The sequence below is a fragment of the Esox lucius genome, chromosome 10 (genome assembly GCF_011004845.1).
Source record: "Esox lucius isolate fEsoLuc1 chromosome 10, fEsoLuc1.pri, whole genome shotgun sequence".
Lineage (NCBI taxonomy): Eukaryota > Metazoa > Chordata > Actinopteri > Esociformes > Esocidae > Esox > Esox lucius.
The window spans coordinates 8719780-8744666 of NC_047578.1; the positions used below are offsets into that span (position 1 = coordinate 8719780).

Sequence of the window (24887 nt, forward strand, 5' to 3'; positions counted from 1 at the left end):
GAATTATAGTCAGTGAACGACAACGTTTTCACACAGGGATTCTTTTTCCCCCGGTGTCCTCTGTGGATCTGTTGTGGATGTATGCAAATTGGTGAGGGTCCAGTGATTTTGGCAATCTGCCTTTGATGTGGGCCATGGCAGCTCTCTAAGCACTTCATGACGGTAGTTAGTGCCTCATTATTTGGTGAGCATAACACAACGCCTCGGTAGCATATTGGCAGCCATAGGTGGTAAAATCCCTCTAGTCGCAAATCCATCATCAGTATTAGGGAATAATTCTAACGTGAAGGTACATTTAGAATGGAGAATGCTTATACGAAAGCAGCAATGATTTTCTTTCCATTTTATATCAATATTGACAGATGGCCAATATTATTTTTACAGAAGGAGTATTCAACTCTGAAATACCTCTGGTTTTATCCTCTCCTAATCAAGGATATATTCAGACCTGGGGCAACAGTTGAGGGCAATGAGCAATCAGGCAGAAATAAAAAGCAGGTGTTTCAGTCCTCTAGGCCCGGAGTTGAATGGCACCGCTTTACACGCTTGTGTGGGAAACGCTCTTTGAAAAGTTGGCTCGTGAATAACTGTGCATCTGTTACGATCAAAGGCATTCTGATTCACTACTGGGATCCAAGGCTCTGTACAGTCATCTTCAGGAGACCAGTCTGGATTGGGACATCCGCAGTTTACTACCGTTTAAGGCGTGTGGAGCAGAACCACCCCAGGTGTTTGTGAGTCTCCGCCGTCTGTCTGGCGATGTCGTTACCTCCCCGTTCCAATCTTGTCGGAAGAAAACACTGTTGTGACTAGGTGCATTGAACCCAAGTGTCAGATTTACCAATGAGCACACACGGGGGTGTGACGACGCGATGACATCACCCGGTGAAACATGCACACGGCACACCAGTGGTCGAAGGGGGATTTGCTCAGCCTATAAGCTTTAATTCATGCACCTCCCCGTGCCATTAGACTTGACTGGGAACCAATCCCCTCTATTTTGTGCATCAGTACAGACACCTTTTTTTCTCTTTTCTTTTCACTTACACACCTCTCTTTGCTAATAGCCCAGACCCATTTCCCACTCATCTAAATGAATGGTTGTTACCCTAGTGCCTAGAGGCTTTTAGGCGTCAGCCAGTAATAGCTAGTCTTGATTCAGTGTTCTCCACAGGCTCAGCTCTATTCTTTTTCTTTCCCTCCCTCCCTCTGTTTCTTTCTCCCTTCTCTTTCTTTTTGTCTTTCTGTTCTTTCTTTCACTCCCCTCCTCCCTGTCTCTCTCTCTCTCTCTCCTTCTTTCTTTCTTCTTTTTTTATAATCCAGTAAAAACCACAGTTTTCATTCATTATGTTGGTCCAGCTTTTTACTCACGGACCATAATTCTTCCTGGCCATAGAGCATTAAGTGAATTGATGCTGTGCATATATTCCTTCTTATAGGCCAGGATATATGACGTCTGTTATAATTTTAAAGGAAAAATATTGACTGGACATTTTGTGAGGGACTCGTGTTATGGGCCTTTGATGTAAACTCATCAGCTCCAGTCTAGTCTGAAGTTTGACTCTCAAAATATTCAATATCATTTTTTTTTTTTCAGCGCTCTATTGACTTTTCTCATCCCTTCTTTATCCTTCCCCTTTCTTCCTCTCTTATGCGTCCCTTTGAAAGTGTAAGGACACTCAAATCAGTCGATAGCAAAAAAGCTACTGCCCCAGATGAGTTGAATCCATATCTGCAGAAAATTGGAGCAGACATCACTGCTCCCACGCTTTCTTGCATCTTTAACTCATCACTGTCAAGTAACATGATTCCTAAAATTTGAAAAGCAGCATAAAGGCAGATGTCTGTCCCAGATAATTAATTCTACATCTCAACTCCCTGTGCTCGCTACATGACTGGAGAACCTGATGAAACCCCAGCTGATGGGTGTTCTGTATAATAACAGTCTTTTATCTCAGGAAACTAAAATACAATGCCAGCTGCATCCATGGTTATCAGTGATCATCTGGATGACAGTGCAATTTTATAATATGTTTACCGCTTTGTACGTTTCCATTTGGTTTCAGCAGATTGACAGTGCCTTTAGTTTAAGACAGGCAGATGAGGCACCCCCACATCACAGTAATGTAGTAGTGCAGTAGCGTACTCCTCATTTAGGAAGTTATCACTAGGTCAGTGCTGGTAGGGAAAGACGACAGATGAAAATATAATGTTACTGACTCTTCAACAGCCTCTGACACTGTAGACCAAGGTTTGGTGATACGTGGATTAGAAACCATACATTTAGTTGCTGGAGAGCTTTTTCAGAGTGACACCGTTGACAAATACCACGTGTAGCAGAGGAGGACGTGAGAGTCAAAGTTTACACAGCACGTGAAAAGAGTCTCTCAGGGGTCCATTTTAAGGCCAGGCCTTTTTTACGCTGTTTATAAAAGATGTTGGTCAAAATGTAGACTCTGAAATGCTCCCCCTATACAATAACAACATCGCTTTATTATTCCTGTGCCTTCGAATCCAAAAGGTTTTTCCAGATTTGAAACTTGCTTTTGATGGCATTCAGAAAAAACTCTTCCGCCTGAAGTTGGTGCTGAATTCCACAAGAAATCTGTACGTCTCCTTGTCTAACTTCAAAGAGTTACTTGCAGATTTTGCATTTAAATGGCAGCTGACGGAACATATGTGTTTGTGTAAATGTGGGCATATGGTTATTCAGATATTGTGCGGTGGAATATATTTTTATGTTTTGGACTATGTTGGCTTCATCCATTAGAGCCTCTGCCAGCACTCTTAAGATCACAGCGTGCTTTGTGGATGACCCATGCAAGACCACATAGTTAACTGTATGATAAGGTGAAGTAGCCCTTCCTTGTTACCAGAAGGGTCTAGCACTGATACATGTGTGTTGTTCAAGGCAGTGGGGCTACACCCTACATTTCTCTGCATTCCAACTAACAACAGCATTACGATCCTACAGTCTCCCATCTCAGGCGGTGCTCTCCTTCAAAGTTCCAAGAGCAAGGACTGAAATGGGTGAGCGGTCCTTGTCCCACAATGGTCCTTGGTCTTGGGACACGTTTTTAAGGAGATGGAGTTTGAGTTTTGAACTAGTTTTGTCTCCCTTCCCCGTCTCTCCCTTCTCCTTCCGTCCCTCCCCTATCCCCTCCCTCCCCTATCTCCTAATCTCTCCCTCCCTCTCTACGCCTCCATCCCCTCCCCTCCTCATTCAATCTCTTCCCCTGTGTGTCTCTCTCCCTTCAGTATTTCATCTACTGCTGTATCCTGGGTCTGGTCTCCTGTTCCGTGTTCCTGAGGATTAACTATGAGCTGAAGATGGTTGTCATGCTGGTTGCCGTGGTGATCTACAACATCATCATCCTCCAGACGCACGCTCCCCTGCTGGACGGCTACAGTACTGCACTATACCGCACACAGACATTGGACAGGTACACAAACACAAACACACGCACACACCAAACAGGTTTGAAACTGTGTCAACGGGGAATGTGTTTGGAAGCACATTTTCTCTCAACCGTCAATTCAATTATGTGGTTGCTATGGAATATAACTTGCCAAAGTAACTGTTGTTGAGATAATGAATGACAGGTTTAATGATATTGGGTTTCTGCATTGATCGAGTGAATTTGATTTTGCACATACGAGTGACATTTAGAGATTCACTCCTGAGAGCAATGATATAACAATTAAGTTGAGCTTTCTTCTCTCTGTCCTCAGGCCAGGTGTTCTAAAGGATCTGAAGACGATGGGTTCCATTTCACTCTTCATCTTCTTCATTACGCTCCTGGTGTTAGCACGACAGGTATCTGCTAACCCTGGTGTAGTTATGGAATAATCATATAGTAAATGTGTACTAGCTGTATCTATATCATGACTGTGTAGTATAGTGTACTGACTGAATAGCTACCCGTTCTGTTTCCTTCAGTGGAAATAGAAACAGTACTCTGCTGGCAAATTCGTATTCAAATATACATTCAATTACACTGTACAGGTTCCCTTTTAATGGCACTATTTTGTTAGCTGAATGTTAAACAGTTGCACATTTTTAGGCTGTTCATACTCAGATCCTCCCGGAGGCGTCAGGCAATAAACCTGAGCTAAGGGATGAATCCCCAGAGAATGATTTATTTCAGGCTTATTTACCATCGTTGTTGACTCGTCTTCTGAATAGCGTCACACAACACTGCTCTTTCTGCCCGGCCTATATACTAGGTCTTGTCTGCTCTCCACCGGGCTGACCTAACACACGTACACAAAACACACACGCACGCACGCTCACGCACGCACGCACGCCGGCCCACAGGTAGAGCACAGGCACACACACCTGGGGGCGTTTTGACCTCCATCCCAGCACCCGGGTGCCGTATTAGTTCAGAAGTCCCTGAGTGTGAATAACCAATGAGAAACCAGCGTCGATCCTTCATGCTAATGGGGCCGATGTCCAACATCTCCGATGCTGCTCTCCTCCGCTTTGTTGTCTTGTTGCCTGAGCGATGGTTTTCCCATGAATTGAAAACATGCTCTTAGCATGTCGGTGAGATAGTTCTGCTTCCTAAACGTCATCCTAATCCCTATAAAAGTGTACAACTTCTAACCTTGGCCCTCGTCGGATGTAGTACACTGTCCAGGGAAAAGGGTGCGATAGAGGAAGGATTTCATTTTTTTGCCCTCAGGTTCTCTCCGTTTTGGATCATAAGGTGATGATCAGTCGACCAGGCTATTATAGCCTCCGGAGTGGGAGAAAGATGGACGAGAGAGAAGACTATCTGCATTACATCATATCATTAAAGTTATGAGACATGATACCACAATGAGACATAAAAACACATTCATTGGTTCTTCTTTTACAGTGTTTTATAGTGAGTCTAATGATCAGTTAAGACCTGTCTCCTGTTTCACTTTATCTGTTCAGCAAATTAAAATGCTGCTATTATTGAGAGTGTCTTTACAAAAGCATAATAAAATAACAAAGTCAGTGATTATGTGCCCTTTCTTGCCACTGATCATAACCGTCTCTATGTCGTCCTGTTAACAGAATGAATATTACTGTAGGTTGGACTTTCTGTGGAGGGACAAGTTCAAGAGAGAGTGTGAGGAGATTGAGACAATGGAGAACCTCAACAGGGTTCTACTGGAGAACGTTCTACCTGCCCACGTTGCAGAGCACTTCCTGGGACGCAATTGGAAGAACGAGGTAAAGCGGCAGCGATTCACAGGAAATAACCCCCCCCCCCCCCCCGACAACTCCAGAACCCCAGGAACGGGACACATTCTAAGAACTCATTCTAGAACCCCATAACCAGCTGATTGTAAACCTGCATTGGTGCCATGTGTCTCTGTGTTGTCTTGGTTGATAGGACCTGTACCACCAGTCGTATGAGTCGGTGTGTGTGATGTTCGCCTCCATTCCAGACTTTAAAGAGTTCTACACAGAGTCAGATGTCAACAAAGAGGGCCTGGAGTGTCTCCGGCTGCTCAACGAGATCATCGCTGACTTTGACGAGGTGAGTTCACCGGGGCCTTTTCGGGGTCACTGATCACGTCTGTCACGTATCGGTGGGTTCGGGGTTCATTCTGGACTGTCACATTACAGTTTTCCCCGATTGCTAACAAGCATCGGTCAATAGTGGCACCACAAATGCACAAGTCTTCACGCAAAGTCTGCTTTTTTAACATGCGTCTTGGCCAAACGGTTAATCTCACCTCCAAAAATCTATAAAAGCACCGAAACACTTCATACATGTCTCCAAATAAGCGTGTTCAACCAAAACACTGGCAAAAATTCTCACTCAGAAACACACACTGTCACTGATAACACACTGACCTAAAAAACACTAACAACAGGGAGCATTACCAAATGTTGAACTTTTATCTTGTCATTCTTTCAAAAGATTTTTCACATTAATCAGTATTTGATTATAGAATAAGATTAACACCTCACTATTGACTGTACTAAAGTACACGGAACAAGAATGAATCACAAATGCAGCAATTTGAAGGAATACCCTTTATTTAGTCTATATCTTTAAAAATAATTAATGATACTTTAAGGAAAATACAAACAAAGAACTATTTCCCGTAATTCCAGGGACACAATAATAACAAACAAACATCAACATGTAGAGTGTAATCACCAGTTCACCCTAGCACCTGCAACTGGCCACAAGTTCTCATCAGCGTCACATCTGATGTCTTCTCTGGCAATGCACCTTGGGAAATATATTCTGGAATGTCTAATCCAACCCTGGCACTCTTCAGGAGAAGTGTCTCTACACCCCGCATTCATGGCATCCAATAAGGACATCTGGTCATGAGGATGCTGGTCATAAACCTTCCACCTTCACACTGAGAAACACTCTATGGGGTGAGGGAGTGTGGAGGCTGGAATAGTACTGACATCCTGGGATGATGGCAGCAGAGTGGTGGAAGGACACATCATCCCACACAACGACAAAGGTAGGGGAGTTTCTCGGCCCTCTCATCTGCGCTGGCACACACGTTGATTATGCAGGTCATCCAGAAAGGAAATGAGCCTCTCTGTATTGTAAGGGCCAATGAGTGGTTTGTGTAACAGCAAACCATCATTGGACAGTGCTGCACACATTGTGATGTTAGCTCCTCTCTGACCGATCACATTTCTTCCCCTGCGGTGTGTTTTTCCCAGGTTGAATCCAGCTTCATCCACAGAGATGAATTTAGGTGCAGTTTGACTGGCTTCCATCTCCATTACTCTCTAAAAGAAACAGTAAATCCACAGTTTTACAGTACTTTACATTAGGCGTAGATGTGTATCTACCCTGTTTGTTTATTGAACAGACATCTTACCTGGATATATTGTTACCGGAGTTCTTTCACACATTCACCGTTTCTCTCAAAGGGTACATTGTACAATTGCTTCATCCTTATTTTATTTTTCTCCAGGGCTCTGGCAATTGTCATTATGCTGACTGTATTCACATTCCCAAAAGTTATATTGTCTGCCAGCACGCTGTCCTGAATTTCCTGCAGTTTTATTGCATCGTTGCCAATTACCATGTCAACAATGGCAATTTCCTGCACATCTGAAAATATTCTGCCTCTCCCTCCTGTAGGAGCTAAACTTTGGATTGTACAGAAAAACATAAAACACTCAAAATATTTCCAAATGTCCATACATGTAAATATATTATGATGTACTGTAATATGTAGTTCAATTATCATTGAAAGATGCACATCTTGCCTGTTTTGTTGGCTGGAATATTCGTACTATTGATGGAATGGTTGAACACTGCAGATTCGTTTGCACCCTTAAACCAGCTTCTCTCAAAGAAAGACCTTGGTTTACAACTTGGTCAATTATAGTGGCCTCACCAGAGACCACTGCTCTTGGTCTTCCTCCCCTTTGACCTCCACACATTCGCCCTCTCCTGCCACTCTTCTTTCCCCACCAACCGATCTTTCTTGATCCATGTTTCCAAACTACAGTAAATCATTGCAAAGATGTCCCCTTTTGCCTGTTAGGTAACTACCCTAAATACGGAACACCTGGGTGTTTTCAGCTGAAATTGCACTCAGCTGTAATCAAATATTCTGTTAACATTTTCAATATGTTTCAATCTGGTTACTGCAGAAACAGTTCTGTTTTGGATGAATGTTTTGGGAACAGTGTGTAAGCATTTGAAAAAACGTGCTGCGAATATGTTGTTTTGCAGGTGGTGGAGTATGAATGAGAAGATCATGGGTTTTGGAGAGTGTGTTCATTGAATGTATTTTGTGTGAAGGCAATGAAAAGTGATTCACAGTTTGGTCCACATACACTTCTGTTTCTCTGACTGTGTGAAAAGCTTTGACAATGTGGCTTCAGTATTGACTGCTGCTTGTTAGCCTTTGTAAAAAACTGTAATAACGTGTTTATACTGATCCTAACTGAACATGAGACAATACAGATCCTCTTCACTGCTAACACGTAAATTACTCACGCTCTGCCATACCGGTCTTCTCCACCCACGTCGCTCTGCTATACCGGTCTTCTCCACCCACGTCGCTCTGCTATACCGGTCTTCTCCACCCACGTCGCTCTGCCATACCGGTCTTCTCCACCCACCTCGCTCTGCCTTACCGGTCTTCTCCACCCACCTCGCTCTGCCTTACCGGTCTTCTCCACCCACCTCGCTCTGCCTTACCAGTCTTCTCCACCCACCTCGCTCTGCCATACCGGTCTTCTCCACCCACCTCGCTCTGCCATACCGGTCTTCTCCACCCACCTCGCTCAGCCATACCGGTCTTCTCCACCCACCTCGCTCTGCCTTACTGGTCTTCTCCACCCACCTCGCTCTGCCTTACCGGTCTTCTCCACCCACCTCGCTCTGCCATACCGGTCTTCTCCACCCACCTCGCTCTGCCTTACCGGTCTTCTCCACCCACCCTGCTCTGCCTGTGCTGATGTTTATATTTATATCAAATCATTTTTACGTTACAATTGAGCACCACAGTATTTCCTATTTTTTTTATAAAATGGTAAATACATAAACAAAAATGTATAGTTAGCCAAATGCAATTTCTTAAGCTAAAGGTGTGCTAAGACTTTGTGTGGGAGGGGAAAACATATCACTTAGATAACAAGTCTATGTTTACTGATTCTGTACAGAGTTATGGTTTATCGTATTTCGCTACAGTGACTAGGTGTTCTCTAAGGGGACTCTCTGCTTCAGGGCAAGCTAGCATTATTTGTTCTTTGATTCTTTCCGGTATGTATAATAGTTCTCTTTTTGGGACTCCAGAATGGTGCGTGGGTATAGTCCATGCCTCATAATATTTTATATTTAGGTTTTCTCATGATTAGGTTGGGTGTAACTGTATCGATGTTGTCTTGGCTCTGTGGGATCTTGGTGTTTCAGAGGCCCAAAACCAGCTGGCTGAAGGGCCTTGTCTAGCCCATGTTTGATTCTTAATTGTGTACCTTTTATCTAAGGGGGTCAAATTAGATCAGAGATGATTGGGTTGCACATACAATTTACTTGTTCTTGAAATTGTGTGGTTTGTACTTATCTATTCTATTTATCATAGAATATGATACTTGTTTTTCATCATGTAAAACACAATTTATCTACATCTTCAATGCAATTCAGCTAGATTAAATTCACGATGAAACATTTCGCTGTCACCTATAGATTACAAAGCAGGGTCTCATTTATGCAAACCTAAACATTTGTAAATGTAATACCTTCAGAAAATATACCATATATTTTGGATTTAGTCAAACATAATTCTCGGTACGATCACTCTATATCAAAGTGTATGCAGCTGGTTGAAGAAACAAACCTGAGTGAACATGAGTGAACGGTGACAAAGGAAAAATATTAGCACCACCTGTCCAAAAATCTATTCAAACATTGCCAAGTGCGGTTTGCAAAATCTGTCTGTTCAACACTTGGAGGATCAACAGCTAATCTCTGCAGACATGTGACCTCCAAATACCCAACTGTGAGGTACACCAACCACAGCTACAACAGCAACCTCAGTTACAATCTCAGTTATACCCAACAGTTACAACTGTGAGGTACACCAACCACAGCTACAACAGCAACCTCAGTTACAACAACCACAGCTACAACAGCAACCTCAGTTACAACAACCACAGCTACAACAGCAACCTCAGTTACAACAACCACAGCTACAACAGCAACCTCAGTTACAACAACCACAGCTTCAACAGCAACCTCAGTTACAACAACCACAGCTACAACAGCAACCTCAGTTACAACAACCACAGCTACAACAGCAACCTCAGTTACAACAACCACAGCTTCAACAGCAACCTCAGTTACAACAACCACAGCTACAACAGCAACCTCAGTTACAACAACCACAGCTACAACAGCAACCTCAGTTACAACAACCACAGCTACAACGTCATCTCGTTCTGAAACGACTGATGTTCCAGTGATGAGACTCTGAGGGCCTCAGGCTCAGCAGGAAACATATAACAGTAGTTCTGCCAAAAAAGCCCATGGGTCCGACAAGACAACAAAAGCTGAATGAAGAACTTGCCAAAATGATAGCACTTGATTTTCAGCCATTATCTACTGTTGAAAGAAACTACGAGTTCGGAATCACTAGCAAAGCATTAGAGCCTTCCTGGACCCATCTAGACAGGACTCTGTCGCACACCCCAGTTCCCAGATTATATGCGGAAACCATGTGGAGGAAAACATGAAGAGGGCTCAGGCTGTTCACATCACCTCTGCCTGCTGGACGTGGAACACTTGTTACTTGCCAGGAATTCAGAGACCTCATATCCGCTTAACTCGACTGACTTTCATGAGAGATGTATGGGCGCAAACGTCGGCCTGAGAGCTGAAACGTATCGCATGAGAGTCGCAAGTAATAGACCGCAATATTCCGAATTAATATTACTCTCCTGTTGACATATTCAGACTGCATGCCGCACCCATGTTTCTACTCTCTAAACTACATTTCAGTTATTCATTATTTATTTCATTTATGCCACCATCTCAAATGTAGTTATAAAGAACACAGGACTTCAAAGGATGGCAGCATCATGGGAGAGAGCAGATTCATCCCAGAGGCCCGTAATGGAGACGGTTGAGTTACTGTGCTGTCCTCTGATAGCAAACACACTGTTAATGGAGGCTACACTCAGAGACCGTTGCTTCAAAAAGAAGGCTTCATTTATGACCCGAGCAGCTGATGACACCGTGAAAAGCAACATTTCAGCCGCAAGCCAAGTCACACTGATCCCCCACAGAAAATCCACAGTCTGGGGCGCTCAGATCCAGGAAACACGGCAACACTTGGGGACGGCTTTGACACAGGCATCACTAGAGCTGTGCAAAGAAGCCCGTCAGCAGACACTGTCACTGAGATGCGCTCGTATCCGGGGGAACCTGCGTTACCTAGAGACTCTGAGTGGTGGAGACGCTGCAGGTTTGTCCTCCGCAGGCTGTCAACATTCAAGGAGCTCGTACTATGTGCTGTGGCAACTTCGGCTGCCTCAGAGAGAAACTTTTTTCTAAGCTTTGACAAGGAAAGATGAAAAAGACTAAAGCCGAACAAAGTAGGCCAGCTGGTGCTCTTGAACGAAAACCTGACTTAAAAGAGGACTGTCTTAAAGGTCAAATGTAGTTGCAACAGCAAGGAGCTTACAATTGGAAAAGACATGCATGCGCAGTTGTGAGTAAGACAGAGAATTCATTTTTATTGGTGTTGTTCATTGCCAAGATGCATATGCTTATTGTTGGAAAGCATATTTGTTAACATTACTCTTTTCATGTGGTGTGTGCTGGAAACATTACACTGGGTGCTATTACAGTAAGGTCCCATCACCAAATAGAGTTGGAATTAAGCGGCTGGGAAAAAATATTAATCCAATTAATCAATGATTCAGGAGACCCAAATATTCTAAATAACTGAACTGAATGATTCAGTTCACTGTGGTGATTAGGAATTTCTACCACCATTTTTTTTTATCTTTCACATTCACAGTAGCACCACCAAACTGACAATTATGGATGCATTCCAGTATAGTATATTGTTTTCTTTATTCATTATATATCTAAGTAGTTAAGGATAGCACCTTTCAAACTTCCTTTGTAAAACATCTGTTGCTATATGCGCTTCATAAAACATGTTAATATTTGCACTTGGATTCAGTTTATTTTATTATTGACATCCATTTGTCTTAAATAAAACACTTGCATTTAATCTTGGAAAACCAATTATACGATTAATCAAAATAGTAATCGACAGACTAGCTGATTATCAAAATAGATGTTAGTTTCACCCTGAGATGTTTGTCCCACTCTTGAAATCTTAGGTGATGGGAGCAGCACAGCCTCGGCAAACATAGAGCACAATCGATTCCGTAGCGGACCAAGGATGTCTGGTGGTATGCTTGTGTTGATGCCTAAGGCCCTTCTTGCCTTGTTTGTTCACACCCTTGTTGAAGACATGTGGTTCACATGACAGGAGTCATTTTTCTGTGCTCTAGGGCCAGAGTATCTAGGTAGAATTTGTATTTATGGTCCTGGCATCTAGACCATTTTTGTAGGTTGCAGGTTTGATTCCCATGGGAGCCAGTATAAAATAATCATGAATACATATTCACTCACTACTTTAGGGCACTCTGCATAAGAGTGTCAGCTGAATGAGTTAAATGTAAATGCCGGTCTGACAGAATTTCAGTAGACAATCTTGGTGCTGTTCTGGGACCTCCTTGGTTATGTACAGCAGCACCAGATGATCAGCAAACAGTAAACTTCCAAGTCCAGCAGGGTAAGGTTAGATTTTGCAGACTTTTCAAGCAGCCTGCCAATTCACTGATATAAAAGTTGGCTCAAGCTGAATCCCTGTCTGACTCCCTAGGCCTGAGGGAAGGAATCTGTGTTTATTGCAAATTGTAACTGCATGTATAATATTTTAACGCCGCTTTCCATTCACCTCTGTAGCAAACCCTCATGCTGAATGTGGCCAAAAGCTTATCTGAAATGAACAAAGCATGAGACTGCTTTTATTTTGGGGGGTTTCCTTGTCGATTAGCATGTTCAAGGTCTCTGGTACAATATTTGGCTTGGATGCCAATTTCATATTTGCTCAGGATGGTTTTAACTGAGAACATTTTTTAATCTCCTGTTGATACTGCAGAGGATTTCCCCAAGGTTGCTATTGACCCAGATTCTCCTCAAATTATTGGGATGAAATTCGTCTCCACTATTGTGGTTAGGGATTATCAGACCTTGACTCCAAATATTGGGGAAAATGCCAGAGCTGAGAATATTGTGAAAGAGTGTAGCGTTTAGAAGTTAATAACAGCTCATTTGAATGTGGGGCCTGTAGGTATTATCATTTTGTTTGGGATATACCTATTTGAACTCGAGGGTTTGGATTTTGTGCTGTGGATTATTCATTGTAATTAGACAATTCAGTAGGTTGTTTTTGCTCATTTTTCTTTTCTCCTGTAAAACCAAAAAGGCGGGAGAAATGTTTTCTTCCAAATTTGGATTGCTTGATTTTACTCTAGATTCTCCAATGTGTCCCTCTTTGTGGTCTTTGTGTTGCAGCTTCTGTCCAAGCCCAAGTTCAGCGGGGTGGAGAAGATCAAGACCATTGGCAGCACCTACATGGCTGCTACAGGCCTCAATGCTACACCTGGACCTGAATACACACAGGTAATACTCACACACACACACACATTACAGGTACTACACACACACACACCCAATACAGGTACTACATACACACACACACACACACACACACACACACACAAACACACACATTACAGGTACTACACACACACACACACACAAACACACACATTGCAGGTATTACACCCTACACACATATTACAGGTACTACACACAAACACACATTACTTTAGGGATATTTTCTTGTAGTTACCCTTCTCCTTTCTGAATAACAGCTGATGGTGGAACTGGATTCAATTTAAATTAAACTCCGCCACAGTAGCAACTCACCTCCAATTACAGGTGTAAAGCCGTGTCATGGTGTTAAATGACTCAATTATTTCCTCTCTTTCTCCTCCCCTCCCTCCCTCTCTCTCTCCATTCCCCTAAACCCCCTCCTCTATTTCTCAAACTCTTTCTGCCTCACCATCTCACTTCATTCCCCTAACCCCCCACTCTCCTATGACCTCCCCTCCTCGCTCATCCCCTTTTCCCTCCCTCTCTTTCTCTCCTAGGAACATGACCGTCAGTATATGCACATTGGCACCATGATGGAGTTTGCCTTTGCCCTGGTGGGGAAATTAGATGTCATCAACAAGCATTCCTTCAATGACTTCCGGCTACGAGTTGGTAAGAGGTGGGGGGAGAGACACTGAGAGAAGAGCAGGGCTAGAGTCTAATTGGTAAATTCCCACTATCTTACATGTGCCCTTTGACCTTTCTTTCTGGTTGTGTCAGGGATAAACCATGGTCCAGTGATTGCGGGTGTGATCGGAGCTCAAAAGCCTCAGTATGACATCTGGGGGAACAGTGTTAACGTGGCCAGCAGAATGGAGAGTACTGGGGTACTGGGGAAAATACAGGTATTCACTTAATACAGTTATACTAAAACACTGGTGGGGAGTAATTTATGACATGTAATACAGTTATACTTAAACACTGGTGGGGAGTAATTTATGACATGTAATACAGTTATACTTAAACACTGGTGGGGAGTAATTTATGACATGTAATACAGTTATACTAAAACACTGGTGGGGAGTAATTTATGACATGTAATACAGTTATACTAAAACACTGGTGGGGAGTAATTTATGACATGTAATACAGTTATACTAAAACACTGGTGGGGAGTAATTTATGACATGTAATACAGTTATACTTAAACACTGGTGGGGAGTAATTTATGACATGTAATACAGTTATACTTAAACACTGGTGGGGAGTAATTTATGACATGTAATACAGTTATACTAAAACACTGGTGGGGAGTAATTTATGACATGTAATACAGTTATACTAAAACACTGGTGGGGAGTAACTGATTACATGTAATACAGTTATACTAAAACACTGGTGGGGAGTAACTGATGACATGTAATACAGTTATACTAAAACACTGGCAGGGAGTAATTTATGACATGTAATACAGTTATACTAAAACACTGGTGGGGAGTAACTGATGACATGTAATACAGTTATACTAAAACACTGGTGGGGAGTAATTTATGACATGTAATACAGTTATACTAAAACACTGGTGGGGAGTAATTTATGACATGTAATACAGTTATACTAAAACACTGGCAGGGAGTAATTTATGACATGTAATACAGTTATACTAAAACACTGGTGGGGAGTAACTGATGACATGTAATACAGTTATACTAAAACACTGGTGGGGAGTAATTTATGACATGTAATACAGTTATACTAAAACACTGGTGGGGAGTAACTGATGACATGTAATACAGTTATACTAAAACACTGGCAGAGAGTAACTGATGACATGTAATACAGTTATACTAAAACACTGGCAGGGAGTAATTTATGACATGTAATACAGTTATACTAAAACACTGGTGGGGAGTAACTGATGACATGTAATACAGTTATACTAAAACACTGGCAGGGAGTAATTTATGACATGTAATACAGTTATACTAAAACACTGGTGGGGAGTAATTTATGACATGTAATACAGTTATACTAAAACACTGGCAGGGAGTAATTTATGACATGTAATACAGTTATACTAAAACACTGGTGGGGAGTAACTGATGACATGTAATACAGTTATACTAAAACACTGGTGGGGAGTAATTTATGACATGTAATACAGTTATACTAAAACACTGGTGGGGAGTAACTGATGACATGTAATACAGTTATACTAAAACACTGGCAGAGAGTAACTGATGACATGTAATACAGTTATACTAAAACACTGGCAGGGAGTAATTTATGACATGTAATACAGTTATACTAAAACACTGGTGGGGAGTAACTGATGACATGTAATACAGTTATACTAAAACACTGGTGGGGAGTAACTGATGACATGTAATACAGTTATACTAAAACACTGGTGGGGAGTAACTGATGACATGTAATACAGTTATACTAAAACACTGGCGGGGAGTAACTGATGACATGTAACACTGTAAAGGTATGCAGGTAACAGATTAGGGATACTTTACAACTAAATGGGTTCACTGTCAACCTTTTGTTTTCTCAATGACATTCAGTTCAGCATTGATGAAAGGTTCACTGTTCTGTCCTCAGAAGGACACTGTTGTCCACTGGTCTCAGAGGGGAATCTAACCCACTTTGCCAATGGCGTTCTATGCTGAGGCACACAGTGGCTGTGTGTGACTGTGGGAATGAAGTCTCACATCCTACCCATTCCGACATCTGCTCTGGTAACATGGCAACATGTGGCCGGCAGCTAGCCTGGCAGCGGGAGAGTCTGACCAGTAACCAGAAGGTTACTAGAGGTTGTTTTTCACTAAAGCCCAGCTGTTTCGGAGAAGAGTCTGTCTGTTAAACGACTTTAGTGTAATTTGGCCGAGCCAACCTGCACAGTATTTCCTTACGTCACATTACTGAGTTATGGTAATCCAAAAAATGTTACTAGAACGGATTATACTGACAAAGGAACCGACACAACCTGTTACCACAATTATACACACTCAGTTTCTAGAAAATATAAAGGTTTTATGTTTTACCACAAGGGCAACATTGCAGCAATGTCATTGGTCATGATTAATGAATACAGAGTGCTGTACACACCAACGTAGGTAAAAGGATACAGTAAACTCAAAGAGACCTTAAACCTAACCCCCTTTTTAAGTGTAAATCAAACAACACGTAGCGTCCACATATTAACTACAGTAACTGGGGCAGTTCCAGTGGGGGGGCAATTTGACGGAGAGCACTGTGATCCTGGACGTGCTTCAAAGTAAGGTCGTCTGCAATTTGAATCAGAAATGGATTCCTGGTGTTCCTGCTGGATTCAAATTTGGTTTGGTGCCTACCTTCTGGGAGCAGGTTGAGAGGTGTGGGTGTGTGCGTGCGTGCATGTGGGTGCAGCGTGTTTGAGAGGATGTGCGTGTGTGAGAGGGAGAGAGGACGTGTTTTGAGAGGGGGTGTAGTGAGCAAGAGAGGGTTTGAGACGGGAATCTGTGAAGCTATCTAAAAACTGAACTTGTGTTTTGTAGTGTTCTCCATTTACTGTCACAGTGACATGCAAACCATTATGCACTTACTCCTGATGAATCACTGATAAGATTTTGGATAAGAGAACATCTGAACATGTTCTCTGGTTGTACAGTAACAGTAATTGTCAAGTTACACTCAGTGTGTTGTAATGAGTAGAGGGGAAAGGTTTTTATGAGGTGCATGCGCAGAAATAAGCACACTTTCTGTTACTACCAGGGGCGTCCAGATTTTTAAGGGGATGTGTTGAAGGCAGCAAATTGTTTTCTTCCCCCAATCCGGTTGTGTTTTACATTTGTACATGTTGCAGCCCCTACTGAGACAGACAGGCACTGAACCAAGTGACAGTGTGACAAATGCAATTCATGTTGCAAAACCCATGCTGCTTAAGAAATTCTCCAGTTAAGTGGATCTTTCAACACTGTGTAAGAATGTCCAGGGGTAAGAGGAAGCCTGTCCTGAGGTGGAAACAAAAAGTGGCTTTAGTTATTGGGGAAACCTCAGCTTTTCGTGAGAGTTCATTCTCTACTTCTTCACAGGTCCTAACCCCCTTTCCATCGCACTGTTATTTGATGGAAAAAAAAACATTTGGCCTTGAAATGGATGTTTTGTTAGTGGTTTCGCCAAGAGAACCGGAATACTGGAGGTGTGCTTGTTTTTGTTGTCGGGACAGTTTCCAATGAGATGAAACAATGTTATGTCCCTTTGAGGGTGTAGGGGATTAATGGGATAATGAAGTAAAGCTCAAAACTGTCAGCCCCATTTGATCTTCAAGGCAAATGCTGAGTACGTGCAAAGAACAGATGATTCCATTTAAGATAAGGCTCGATCACAGTGTGAAAATGATCATCACAGGAAAATTGTCCTCAGAGGGATGGGCTAAATGAAAGATAAAATAATGTATTAGTTCTACACAGTAAAGAGAGGACGTGGTAATTCCAGGAAAGCTGCATAGTCACCCTATATTGTAATGCGCCATATCACTGAGGAAAAACGTTCTGCCCAACCAACATTTCTCAGTGCCCCCCCTCCAGTCAAAGCAGTCTGGAACCAGGGCTGCAGCAACTAAACAGTGGGAAGGGGGAGTCGGGTACAGTGGTAAAAATAAAGGATAGGGGGCAGAGAGACATCCTTCTACCTTTTTATTACATGCCCACATATCGTGGCACCTTTTGTTGTGAGAAAGCGAGAAGGCGGAAACATGGAAGTTTGCCCAGAATGTCGACATCAGTGACATAAATAAAAAAGACATGTATAACAAGATTTCCCTGCCTCCCATCATTTATTTTTATTGCATATATGCCCAGTGGGGTAGCACCCATGAAGAGCTTCATATATATTTTCCAGCAGCTCATGAAAAATACATAGAAAGTAGTAGTTCTTAGGGAGTGTCCAACCAATGTCTTTGGTGATGTAAATAGCTTTCCCCTGGCCATTCAGGTTTTTGTTGCAGCGCCAGCAGCTTGGCTGTGGATTTATCCAGATTAAGAATGTCCAAAAAAGTAGGTTTTTCATTAGGATCTTAAAGGAGTGCCAGGGTCAAACCAGGTTTTTAGAATTGCATTTTCTGCATTGGTTGGGGTTTTCCTTAACAGTTATTATTCAGTTGGATCCCCTAAAATGTCACACAATAAAGGCCAGGTGGCTAATAGGTATAGTATATTTAGATCAAACTGAAATAAAGGTATTTTATGAGCCCACAGATCCAAGACCATTGGGCATTCTTAAAACATACCTCCTTGACTGATCTCCCTTCCTAAATTTGTCTTCCTTTACTAATATGACACAATAATGACACTTGTACAGACATCCTATTTGACATGTCTTATGTAGGCTGTTATGTCTATTTACTGTAATTGTACACAAGTTTTATATTATGCAATGTCCTTTGTTTTGTGTGGACCCCAGGAAAAGTAGCTGCTACTTACGACAGTATCTAATAGAGGTCCTATTCAAATCTGAAATCTTATTAAATTAAATAATTAGGGTTTGATACATAATTATATGGAATCTACTGCCTACATGTGATTTTTACAGACATGCTGCTTTGTGTTGTCCCTGCTTCCAGGTAACCGAGGAGACGAGTCGTATCCTAGCGACACTGGGCTACATGTGTTCATGTCGAGGCATCATCAATGTGAAGGGAAAGGGAGAACTCAAGACCTTCTTTGTACACACAGAGATGACCAGATCGCTGTCACAAGGGACTGTGATGCCTTAAACATCACACACTGAACACTACACACACTGAAACTATTCCAAAAAGAAGCATTTACATACACACACATGGACTTGCACACACACGTGCACGCACAAATACACCACATACAATGACTTATAACAATTACACACACACACACACACACACACAAATCCAGACTCTGTTAACAGTATTTGTAGACCACATGTGAACAGACGGACAGACAGACGACTGTACATACAGTAATACCTGCATCGTCCCTCCTTAGCTGAACACTGTAGTGGTTGGACATAGGGTAACTTTGTCCCTAGACACTGACCTTAGGTCAGCTTTGCATCCCCCTTCCCCATGCAGTTAGGACGTGCAACTGGAGCTGTGCGTGAGGTCAGTTTGAGGGGACTTTATTAAAGGCAGTGGCAGAATCTGTGTCAGGCTTTGAGTCAGAAGCCATGTTGGTTCCAACAGTATTTTCAGCATTACGGCACTTCTAAGAATGGACATTCAAACTTTGTGTCAACATGCTGGATAGTTTGCCAAACTATAGCTAGCAGGGTTGGTTTCCATTCTAGGTATTTCAGGTGCAGTAAAATTCTAATTCTCTTTAATACTTTTCAACGAGGAACATTTGGGGAATTCGGTCAACTTTCCGAAAGGACCGGAATCGAAGCCAATCCTGCTAGCTAGCCGATCTTTATGGCTCTGGACCCGGGCAGTTTCTGCCAGGCCAAGTGGAAGGTGAACCTCAAGAGCAGCAGGTGATTCAAGAGGTTATTGACTTTTGTAAGAAAACGAGAAAACAATATCAACATCAGGAGAATGTTCCCATGTTTTGACGCCATCATTTTCTTACTCATTAAAACATTTGTATATAAATGGACAAATGTGCCTCCTGTCATTGAGCGTGGACAATTTATTATTAACTTAGAAAGTTGTTTGCTAAAGAGGTAGTTGATCACATATTATACTATATTATATATCTCACAACTGGGCCGTTATGAATACCGTTATAATCTTCATATTTAAAAATATATAATCAGATATTTCTAACCCTGAATACTGTACACATATTATTCATCTTTAAATATATGTAGAATCTCCCTATACACGATAATCTCTATCCTTTAGTATCTTCACTACACCCCATCATTTAGGATGTGATTCTATACATACATATTGACATTAAGACCCCACCGGCTGCCCCACTCCCTCAATGGTCCGTTCCTCCCTAGCGTCGGACTATGGCCTTCACACAGGAACAACTGACCCATACCCCTCCTCCACGTTGTGTGTGATCCCGTTTTTCCCGAAGAACTCCGCGCGGATGTGAGAGATACGGACAAACTGCCTGCCAGGTTTGTATAGGAGAGGAGGCTGGCGTCTGCCATACTCGGACGAGGACAGGACCGGTGTAGGTCTGGAAGACTCCTAAAAGAAGGGAGACACAGGAAGAAAACAGGCAGAGAGTGGGGAAAGTGTAAAAGGGATAACAGACAGGGACAGTGAAGAGGTGATTAAATAGTTCACTCCTACAAATGTAAAGTGGGTTGAAGCTGTGGCTGAGCCTCAACATATTAGTGTACCTGTATGCATCTTCTTTGGTTCACACCACAAGCTGTCATTCAGAGCACCTTTGCTCTGAGAAATGTAACACTTCACTGCAATTAAACCTCTCTACGATGAGTGCAGCCCACTCGCTTTAACATGTGTGTGTGTTTCTAGTTGCTTAGCTGGCCAACTTCTCTGCTTTCATTGACACAAAAACTGGGCCCCACACTGGTGTTGCTTTTTATCTGACAGGAATTATGATGCTAACATACTTTCAGCTCAGCAGGCGTTGGGCAACATCCACCTGAATTAAGGCTGGCTAACAACCACCAGCGGTATATAGTGACAGCCAGCTGCTGGCCATAGCTCTTGAATCACATAAATACCACTTAACCTACCTACATACCTGGTGGCAAGCACAGATGCTGTCACACCTGGTTCCCATAATTCAAACTGTCATAATGTAGGACTAGTATCATTAAACATGCTCAATAGGAGCGGATCTAGGACAGTGTGAAAGAGGGCGAGGAACCAGCTGGAGCAGGACTTGAGTGGAGAGCTCTTTGGATGTACGGAGACTGTATTACCACCTGACCCCTGGCCAGATGCTGCAGTAAACTCTCATATTTCCCCCACAGAGCTACAGTGTACCATACTGGTAAGACTACAAACATACTGGAGAGCTTTTCCCATTAAGTATGCTACTGGACGAAGTTAATGCTGTAATTTATTTTATTGGTTGAAGATTAAAGCAGATAGAAAAATGTGTAAGCCATAATTTTTACCATAAGATTAGTTAGCAAATGCCATAACAGCATACAAGGGCATACAGAACATAAAGGCTGGATCTTATTTTCTGAACTCCTAACATCAGTCATTTTAGCCCTGAAGTGTGTTACTGTAGCAAGTTACCTCAGAGTACATGTCTAGCCCTCTGCTTTTGGCGTGTTCTCTATCATCGCGGTGCAGTTTGTTGTTGTAGCCTTCTGCCCGTCTGTGTATGCAGTCATATAGGGATACCTCCTTGGCCTACGGGTAATATAGATAAATAATACGGCATATAAATATCTGATAAAAATCGAATCGGCTAATCAACAGAACATAAAATGCAGCGTCCTTGAAAAAAACTAATATTTTGTTCTACGATGTATAAGGAGACACAGCTGAGGATAAAGTATTGACTTTAGACCTAACCGGCAAAAGACAGCACGCACCACAAAACATTTTGAGTTGTGGAAGACGGAGCTGGAATTCGGTCGCCCATCCAATATTCAGAAATAGACCTACAATCGCATGACAAACCCTAAAAATCAAAGGTCAAGAAAATGACCGGTAAATAGCCTACACCAGTGTGACGTTATAGGAAGAATATTTGCTTGAAAACCGTAGGCTATATCTCCTAATTGCATTGTGATTCAACAAGAAGGCAGAAAATACGTAATGGTGTCATAAGCTGGTATAAGGCTACATTAAGTTGGCCTGGTTATAGCATAGCTACGGAATATGTCATTAGATTTTTTTTAATCTCTTTACAATCTTACATTTTCGAGTTCACAGTGATCCGGTGCCGGGATGCTGGAACTAGGGAAGTGGTGATACGTTTAAAATGTTGCCAACAAGCGTCTCATTAAGTGATTGGCATTGAGAAGCAGACATCATGCTTGTGTTCTGATATGAGGTAATTTATGTGAAATATGTAGGCCCATATTTGTCGACGAAGATAATAACCCTTACAAAAACAAAATGCTTGCAGCAGATTTGCGGCAAACTTGTGGCTGATTTGCAGCAAAGAAATTCGTTTTCCACAAGTTTGCCAATGTTGGCCACTAGTTGCAAACTTCCAGCAACATTCTTGCAATGAGAGGTTTGCCACTACTGGCAAGCATGTCCACTGCTGGTTCGCCAAAAGTAGTGCCAAACTTCTAGGTAACTTCTGGTAAGCAGAAACAAATATGAATTTGCGGCAAACTTGCTGCAAACAGTAAATATTTTTGCAGACCTGCAACAAGAAAATATAATTAAGAATCAATTGGGGCTCAGTGGTTAGGGAGTCAGGCTTGTAATCGCAGGGTTCCCGTTTCCCGGTACCGAAACCTGACTGGGCCAATTGTCGTCGTGTCCCTGGGCTAAGCACTTTACCCTCCGTTGCTCCGGGGAAAAAGGGCACTGTACTTATGCAAGTCATTTTGGATAGAAATGTCTGCTAAATGATTAAAATGTATTTGATTTCCACAAAGTTTGCCAGATGTCCACCACAACTTTGGCTCAAATCCACCAGAAGGTTGCCACAAACCTAATTTGCTTGGCTAGATATGATAATAGGTTTGATATGGATTCCCAAAAATCTAAACAATATTTAGCAATTATGATTGTATTTTTGAGAAAGCTTTTGGAAGAAGCTCATAGGCGACGCATAACTCATTATATTAATCATTGAGTCGGTTTCACTAGAACGTTTAAAGCCTATTTCTTCTTAGGCCTGGCCCTAGAGCATATGGTTGCAGAGTGATAATTTTAATAAATACATTTTTATACGGCTATGTTTACACAGCCAGTCCAGTTCTGATCAAGTGAATTTGATCAATCAGATGTTTTGCAAAAGTTCCAAATTAGGTGTAACTATAGCCATTTTTAGAAAATAATGCAATGTCTCATACAGCATAACATGACAGTATTTTATACAATCCAATTTTAAAAGGCAAATGTTTCACTATAAGGATGTTTTCTACAATATGTAAATAAACTACAAGCACCTCAATGGCCGTATATTATGGAAAGACCGATGCCTTCCCAAAATGGGGCCGACACGTCCCAAACCCAAAAGTAACCACTTTGTGCCTTAACCTTTTTGCATGCATTAACAATGTTTTGCCCGCCGGGCTTTCAGAGCAATCACGTGATTGAAAACTATGAATTGCGCTCTTTGATAGACGCTAGTTTGGGGAGGTTAAGGCACAAGTGATTCTATTGGAGGTGCACACTTCAATCAAACTATTTTTAACTCTTAAAGAGAAAATTGCGGTCTTTAGACATTCGTGCACCACTAGTTATGGGGCGCAAGTGATTCTTTAGGAGGTGCACACTTCAATCAAAAAAATGTAACTATCATTTTTCGGAAGTAGACCTACATTAACACAATCATTTTTGGCATTATAGCTAGCATATACCGGGCTTAGAGAAAAACCTGTTGTTAGAAAAATCCTCTCCAATAAGCTCAATTACTGATTTGAGGGAGAGAAGGGGAGGGCTCAATAGATGAGAAGTTAGCGAGAAAAGAAAGAGGGTGTCAATCAGTGGGAGTGAGGTGTGAGAAAAATTAAGATGAATGATAAGAGACTGGTAGAGCGAGTACATTACAGTAAGAGCTAGCAATACCATTGTTTTTAGCTGATGTGCTAGCAAATAAAGTATTTCTATAAATGTAACGCTATGGTAGCCAGCTAGCAGTACAATGTATTGCTGTACTGGGACTCCGTAACCTAGCTAGTAGCTACAGAAATCATAATGTTATACGTACTGTACCTTGGAGTCACTATTGTAATAGGTCATTTCTTTTGGTTCAGTTCGTCTTGGTGGAATGTAACTATACACAGATATTGTTGAAATTGGTTTTGATTTTACCTCTAATGACACATCCATCATATTTGCTATTATTATTGTATTTTCTTTAGATGTATCTACGTATGTCTACAGCTACACTTCAGCTAACCTAAAAAAGTAGCGTCTTTGGTTGCTAAGATACGAATCCATTGTGCATTGCGCAGCCGCACTTTCAACAATAGACGGCTGCATTTCAATAATTTTTTTCGCCAATCTGAGAACTTGATAGGTGTTAGTTTGAACTAACAACACATCAGAAAAAACAATATTCATGGCATGTAACATATTGTCCCATCTCCTAAAAAGTGCTTGATCAAACACAAAAAATAGACAGCATTTAGTTGCAAGCCATCAATGCAGATTTTTAACTGTAAAAGAACATAATGCCACCAAAAAATGCAATCCTAAACGGGTGTTTATGATGAGCCTCCATAATGACCGGTCCTCTTCTTTGCCTGATCCACTGATTGCTTTGTGCCAGTCTGTCTGCCTAATGTGTGGTCAGCTCACCTCGGCTCTGATTGCTAGTGAAATTGGTGTGTGTGTGTGTGTGTGTGTTCCAGTGGTTTCCAGCCCTGAGGGAGAGAACAGACCAGAGAAACATCAATACAATTACCCCCTGTCACCTCTCCTTTAGAGTCATGGTGGTGTAGGACTCAGTAGGATGGAAAGTGACACTGCTGCTGCTTCTTGTGTGTGTAGGTGTGTATCGGACGCTGGGCGTAGGGTCATTAACGACTGTGTTGCCTGTCCTCAGTGCCCTGCATTGTGGGACCCATCTGGGCGGAAGTTCTGACCGGTTCACCCTCCGTGTGACATCATATCCTTAAATGGCCTTTACAACA

The 24887-nt window shown here is 42.1% G+C and overlaps 2 protein-coding genes across 8 annotated transcripts in view; one reads left to right on the forward strand and one right to left on the reverse strand.

Moving 5' to 3' along the window:
- The window catches only part of adcy2b (adenylate cyclase 2b (brain)), a 71206-nt gene extending 51425 nt beyond the window's left edge, over positions 1-19781 (forward strand). Inside the window, exons 18-25 of one of the 6 annotated variants that reach the window (XM_020050458.3) lie at positions 3259-3443; positions 3733-3817; positions 5051-5209; positions 5373-5519; positions 13074-13181; positions 13715-13829; positions 13938-14062; positions 18766-19777. In XM_020050458.3, coding sequence (XP_019906017.1) covers positions 3259-3443; positions 3733-3817; positions 5051-5209; positions 5373-5519; positions 13074-13181; positions 13715-13829; positions 13938-14062; positions 18766-18918 — 1077 coding nt within the window. In that variant the 3' untranslated portion in view covers positions 18919-19777. Of the gene's footprint in view, positions 1-3258; positions 3444-3732; positions 3818-5050; positions 5210-5372; positions 5520-6273; positions 6472-13073; positions 13182-13714; positions 13830-13937; positions 14063-18765 lie in introns of those variants that run through there. The other 5 variants (XM_020050456.2, XM_020050455.2, XM_010873230.3 and 2 more) reach the window with 5 other exon arrangements.
- Positions 19782-19994: 213 nt separating this feature from the next.
- c10h5orf49 (chromosome 10 C5orf49 homolog) lies at positions 19995-24255 on the reverse strand. 2 transcript variants are annotated; one of them, XM_034294802.1, is made up of 3 exons: positions 24064-24255; positions 21355-21471; positions 19995-20322 (listed from the first exon to the last, which is right to left on the reverse strand). In XM_034294802.1, exons 1-3 carry the CDS (start codon positions 24082-24084, stop codon positions 20143-20145), a joined length of 318 nt encoding a protein of 105 aa, XP_034150693.1. In that variant the 5' UTR covers positions 24085-24255; the 3' UTR covers positions 19995-20142. The 2 variants fall into 2 exon arrangements, with proteins under 2 accessions (XP_034150693.1, XP_034150692.1); XM_034294801.1 differs by having other exon boundaries at positions 23965-24255.
- Positions 24256-24887: the final 632 nt, after the last annotated feature.

Bases quoted from the DNA above. Each gene is read 5' to 3' on its own strand.
- c10h5orf49 (XM_034294801.1), bottom strand. From the start codon at position 24,084: ATGATGGATGTGTCATTAGAGGTAAAATCAAAACCAATTTCAACAATA. The intron at 21,472-23,964 runs GTACAGTACGTA...TATTACCCGTAG, and splicing joins ATTACAATAGTGACTCCAAG to GCCAAGGAGGTATCCCTATA. The intron at 20,323-21,354 runs GTAACTTGCTAC...CCCTTCTTTTAG, and splicing joins GGCTAGACATGTACTCTGAG to GAGTCTTCCAGACCTACACC.